This window comes from Echinops telfairi, unplaced genomic scaffold (genome assembly GCF_000313985.2).
Source record: "Echinops telfairi isolate 266 unplaced genomic scaffold, ASM31398v2 ScPeMD7_3533;HRSCAF=4204_1, whole genome shotgun sequence".
Taxonomy (NCBI): domain Eukaryota; kingdom Metazoa; phylum Chordata; class Mammalia; order Afrosoricida; family Tenrecidae; genus Echinops; species Echinops telfairi.
Genome location: NW_022107432.1, coordinates 15,296,558 through 15,302,339, shown reverse-complemented (window position 1 = coordinate 15,302,339; position 5,782 = coordinate 15,296,558). Strand labels below are relative to the sequence as shown.

The 5,782-nt window shown below is 48.4% G+C and overlaps 1 protein-coding gene across 1 annotated transcript in view; it reads left to right on the top strand.

Annotated features, from left to right (window-relative positions):
- The first annotated feature begins 4,032 nt into the window (after positions 1–4,032).
- The window catches only part of TFAP2D (transcription factor AP-2 delta), a 66,953-nt gene continuing 65,203 nt past the window's right edge, over positions 4,033–5,782 (top strand). The window contains exons 1-2 of the mRNA XM_004696362.2: positions 4,033–4,071; positions 5,144–5,641. Coding sequence (XP_004696419.1) covers positions 4,033–4,071; positions 5,144–5,641 — 537 coding nt within the window. The remainder of the gene's footprint in view (positions 4,072–5,143; positions 5,642–5,782) is intronic.

Genomic DNA, 5,782 nt, shown 5'->3' with positions numbered 1-5,782 from the left:
TGTGTGTGTCCATGGAAATTGTTTCCTAATATTCAAACTTATTCCTGAGCTATGGAGCTGCCAACCCCACTGGAGCAGAACACAGTCAATGTCACTCTCACACAAGACGCAGAGAGGACAGATGAAGGCTCGTGTTTATTGGATTCAATCCCATCTCTATCTGGAGGAAAGAGGGGTTAAAAAAAAAAAGCAAGAAAGGAAGGCTGCTTGGTGGATTCATGAGTAAGAATCTATGCAAGGGAATATTTTAACTAGGTTTTGCCAAATAATTGCCATCACTAGCGATCGCCCTTCACTTAGTATATATCATGGAAGATGATTGTTAAAATCACAAAACAAAACCAATTTGAAGGAGCAAGGGAGACCCCAAGTAGCTCAAAGAATAGAACGTATACATATTTAATAAAGCTCGGGGGAGGCATGCTTGACTGTTAATTGTCTACCAACCTCAGACACACTGAGGGGGGGAGGCCCTTTGAGTGAAAATGTTTGTGATTGGATGAACGCTGGGATCTTTTGGATGGGACCCACCTCTGGAAGGGGCCTGCAACCCTTAGAAACTCCCTTTCAGCACGGTCTCCAACAACAATGATGCCTTTAAGGATTTCCCTGCGGAAACCTAAAGTAATTGCGTCGGGACAATCTTCCTTGAGCCACGGGAAGCCTCAGATGAAAGAACGAAAGTGTTTGGCTCTAGAAGATTCCTTCTCCCAGATGCTCCATTGCTGGGCTTGGGGAGGGGCGGTTCTCCTGCGCACTTGCTCTCAATCTCTAGAGCGGGTTTAGGTAGGGCCTCGGGCTCAGAATGGGGCGTACCCCAGGGTCTCAGAGGGAGCCTTCTCCCACCCCACCCTCAGTCCCCTAGCAATTGTCACCAAGTCTTCTCTGTACCTAGGCCCATTAATTCCATCCCTATGCCCGCTGGAGAAGGTGTGGCCCATTGCTCTCCAGGAATGGGGGCAAACAGAAAGAGGAATTAACTTTGCTACAAAGTCCAGCCTTTGAGTCAAGTGGGATAGCAATTATTAAGTACTCAAAACTCTTAATTGGGTGGTGAAGAAAGGGGGACTCTCTGACGGAAATAAATCCCTCCCGCACAAACCCTGAGCGTGCGCGCGTAAACACTTCAAGTACAAAATGCACCCTACCACACCTGTCTCAACGCATTTCTTTAGAAAAGAGGCTCCCGCTGAGTAACCCCAGAGCAGATGGAAGGGAGCGCTGACCAGTGTGTGCATATGGCTTGGATGATTTCTCCAACTTTGCTTTCAGAGGGAAACAGCTTTTTCTTTTTTTCTTTTTTTTTTTAATTTAAGTAGAGAAGAGGCTGAAAGGAGCCATTGGACAAAGAGTCTCCCTGCTGCTCAGATGCTGGTGTGAGAAGCTGGGATATTGGGGTGAGAAAAGGGCTTTCCAAAGAAGTCCTGATGCCTTGACAAGGTAGCCCCTAAGCTACTTCATGGAGACGCGTGCTTACCCTTTGGCTTCATCTCTCTAAAAGTACAGATACAAGATTGCCTCATTCCCAGTCTCAGTAGCCAGAAGACACCTGGCAAAGTGGAGTTGGGAAGCGGGTACCATGGGAGTGTGCAGTTACCCATCTGGGGCGATTTCCCCATGCGTCCATACTGGTGAGGGTGAGAAAGCTGGAAGTCATTAGTTGGGAGGTGAGCATCATGAAGGCTACACCTTTAGCGGATGTACTGACTCTTCTCCTGGACCACACAGTCCAGCAGGGAGAGCAGGTGCCAGTTATCCCAAGCCTTGAGGTTTTTCAAAAAGAGGAGGTTTTGCCCTTGACTGCCTGGACCCCTGCTGGAGATTGAAGTTCTCTTTATCTTCAGAGATGTATCAGACACATAGGGGGGTGGGGATGTTGTCTCAGAAGGGGTCATCATTTCCAGATTGGGTACAGAATAACTGGGGAGCCATTGCCTACAAGGAAATGGATTTCAGGAAGTGCCCAAGTTAACATGTGGGTTCTTGTATATTTGGTTAGATTTCTTTTCTTGGAGGGTACCTATGGACTTAGGTGGGGCCTGGTGTTTCTGAGGGAAGGTCCAAGGGTAACTTCAGGCAATTATTTATTTCCTCTAACGGAAATTATGGAAATGCTGCCCACCCTTCCCCCACCCTCTGTCAAAGGAAGACTTCATTACAGGCATCGAGGATTCACCCTCAATGTCAACAGGACTCTTCTTACTCTGCTACTTAAAGATCAAGTTGGACATTCTTCCTTTTCATCTTCATTGACCTCTCAGTCTCCTGACTTCATTAGACCAAAATATGGAATGTCAAGAGGTAGGGGGAGGGGCGTCCTGGCACACCTTGAAAAGGGAAGCAAGTGTTGTCTGCTGACCCCTGATGAGGCTGGAGTATCAAGGATCTCCATTTTCAGACAATGCATTTCAATTCTTGGCGTGTGCCTTTGTCCATTTGTATAAAGCAAAGAAGGCCGAGGGACAGCCCCAGTTAGCCTGCATGAACAGATCCTAATAAACCCTCCCAAACCCTGACCTAATATATATATATATACACACATATATATATACCGCATGCCTGTATGCCTGCGGCTCATGATTAAGACACCTTCTCAACTTAAACACTTGAAAGCTAACCAAATGAAATGGCAATTAAGACTGAATTACCCTTCTATCTCTGAGATGAGTCTGTGAAGGCAGTCAGTTCTTAAGAGATGATCAGCTTGGGAGAGGGAACTCAGCAGAGCCCAGGTATTGCCTGCTTGGAAACACACACACACCTTCTCCAGGTGCTGGGTGCTTTGGGTGGGGGAAGTTGAATTTTGAAGACAGGAGCACTCAAAAGCTGTTTGAAAATCAAGCAACCCACAGAAGAGATTGGCTGGGTGGGGGCTGCCTGCTTCTTGCCCTGTCTTTATAAAGCATAAACTTCCAAGTATGGAAGGGTTATGTGGGGCCGGGGGAGGGGAAATGGTGTTCAGATACCTGGAGTCTCTGCTAAATGGTCTGCACACAAGTTCTCCACCTAGCTTTGTTTCCAAAAGAGAAGAAAAACACAAAAGAGGGGGGAAATGGCTTGAGTTGGATTGGGTTGGTTGGGTTGGGGAGTTGAGGATGTTTTACCTAAATGCAGAATCTTGTCACACTTCTTTATTCTCTAGTGTTTTTTAAAACTATATTACCAGTTACAGTAGTCCTTTATGATGAAAACCTGGGGCTGTCCATCACACTTATTTATTTCAAAAGTTGCTGAAAAGTGTAAGCCACCACCCGGTGTTGCCTTTCAAAAAGGGGGAATGCACCCAAATTCCAAATTCAATGTAAATATGGGAGCAGCAACATTCTTCCTACTTGGGGCAAAAGCAGACTCCCCAGTCTGGATGAAATTGGTTTAGGTGCTTGTTGGGGGGAGAAAAAAGCAGCATTGAGCATCCAGGGAGTGGAACCAATAGGAATGAACACTTATCCATGTAAAAAGAAGCTTTAATTAATATACATTTCTATCTTTAATATACACAGATCGGTGCTAGATCTCTATCTTCGCAATAAAATGTGTGCAAATGCTCTCTGCAGAGATGAGTCCCCACTTCAGTCGGTATAGAAAAGCATGATAAAGGTTGGGAAAAATGGATAAAAATGTTGAAAGAATCCCCAGTTCCTTATTAGGCGAAGATACAATATTTATTCCTTGTCTCCTGGGATAAATCTCTTCTGCCTATTGTCCTCCCAGTTCTCAGTGCTGATGCTTAATTTTCAAAACTTCTATATTACCAAGGGACCTACGACATCAGCCAAAGAAATACTCAGCAAGTACAAAATCGGTTCCAGGGAGCTGCTTTTGTGCAGAGGGAAAATTTTGTTCCTACAGGTTTTTAAGTGGGTACAAGGCAAGGAGCTATCTGATCCGGGCAAAGCCATTACAATTTAGATCTCTATCTATAGAACATTTTTTTCCTTAAAAAAATTGGAAAATACAAGAAGTTTGGATTTTTTTTCCCGATTCTTTTTTTGGAGGGGGAAATTGCATCGTAAGCTTTCGGAGAGACCCAACATGTCAACTGCTTTCCCGGGACTAGTCCACGATGCCGAGGTATTATTACTTTTTTTTTTGAGCGCGCGCGTGTGTGAGTGTGTGTGTGTGTGTGTGTATGTGGTGTGTGTGTGTGTGGCGGCAGCAGTGGCGGTGGCAGCTTCCCCTGTCTCTAATCTATATTGGACCGTTAAGTTGAATTATAATCTGGTTTTCCGGGGAAGTTAAGAAGTAAAGGGGAGAAAGTTCGTTATGACATCTGTCGCCAGGAAGGGTAGCTCTCTGCCACGTTAAGAAACATTTGCCGTAATGAGAGGGGGAAACATAATCCTAATAATAAAGAAAGAGGAGGGGGTGAAGAGAAAGAGATAGAGATGGGAAAAGATGCTCAGAAAGGCATAGGAAACGGACGGATTGGAGGGGAGCTGTAGGTGGACATAGGGGGTGGGGAACAGCGCACCCCTTGTAGAATGGGCTTATTCAAGAAAGGAGACGCATAAAAGGGGGTTTGCTTCCCTCCTTTAAGTGGCGAAGGAAATGAGCGAGTGGAGCGACTTGTACAGAGTAAAATTACAGATACACACACGTGTGTATGTGTGTACAGTGGTTTCGGAGTCTCCCCGGCCGAACTTCTTGGCACGCACAGTCTCGGGCGCTGAGTGTGGGGACCCGGTTGGGAGAAGTCAGGCGCCGGCGGGCTCCAGGTGCGTGCGGACGCGTTTGTTGGGTTCCCCGCTGCCCCCGAGTCAGTGGCAAACCTAGCAACCAACGCCCAGCTCCGTGCGCAAGTTGGGCAGGGGCTGTGTGTGTGTGTATATCTCTGTGTGTGTGTGTGTGTGTGTGTGTGTGTGTGTGTGTGTGTGTGGTGTCACCCGCACCTATATAGGGTGGGGAATTTTTTCCCCTCTCTCTCGACGGTGAGGACGCGGCCGCCCACCCCTAGTTGGTTCGCCTGCTGGGAAAGGCTCCCTGGCAAAGGCGCTGCGCCCAGGCTGCGGCTCCGCGCGACCCCAGCCGCCCGCTCTGGTTGAAGAGTCAGGGAAAGCGCCTGGCTCCCCAAGAGCGGAGCCTCGGTTGCAAAATGACAAACCTCAAGTTTTTCTGCTCTCCCTTTTCCCCCTCTTCCTTGCAGATACGTCACGACGGATCAAACAGCTACCGTTTGATGCAGCTTGGCTGTCTGGAGTCCGTAGCCAATTCCACTGTCGCCTATTCCTCCTCCTCTCCTTTAACTTACTCCACCACCGGCACCGAGTTTGCGTCCCCCTACTTCTCCACTAACCACCAGTACACCCCGCTCCACCACCAGTCCTTCCACTACGAGTTTCAGCACAGCCACCCGGCCGTCACCCCAGACGCCTACTCTCTGAACTCGCTCCACCACTCGCAGCAGTACTACCAGCAGATCCACCACGGGGAGCCCACCGACTTTATTAACCTGCACAATGCGCGGGCGCTCAAGTCGTCCTGCCTGGACGAGCAGCGGCGGGAGCTGGGCTGCCTCGATGCCTACCGCCGGCACGACCTGTCCCTTATGAGCCATGGTTCTCAGTATGGAATGCACCCAGATCAAAGACTCCTGCCAGGGCCCAGCCTGGGGCTGGCCGCCGCGGGAGCAGACGACTTGCAGGTAAATAAGCATGCAGTGAAATTTGTCTGCGCCCTCCCCTCTCTCGTCACCCTCCCCCTCCCTCTCCATTAAGGCTCTGACTGTATACAGCCTTCTTTCTCTCTGCCTCTCTCTCTCTCTCTCTCTCTCTCACACACACAC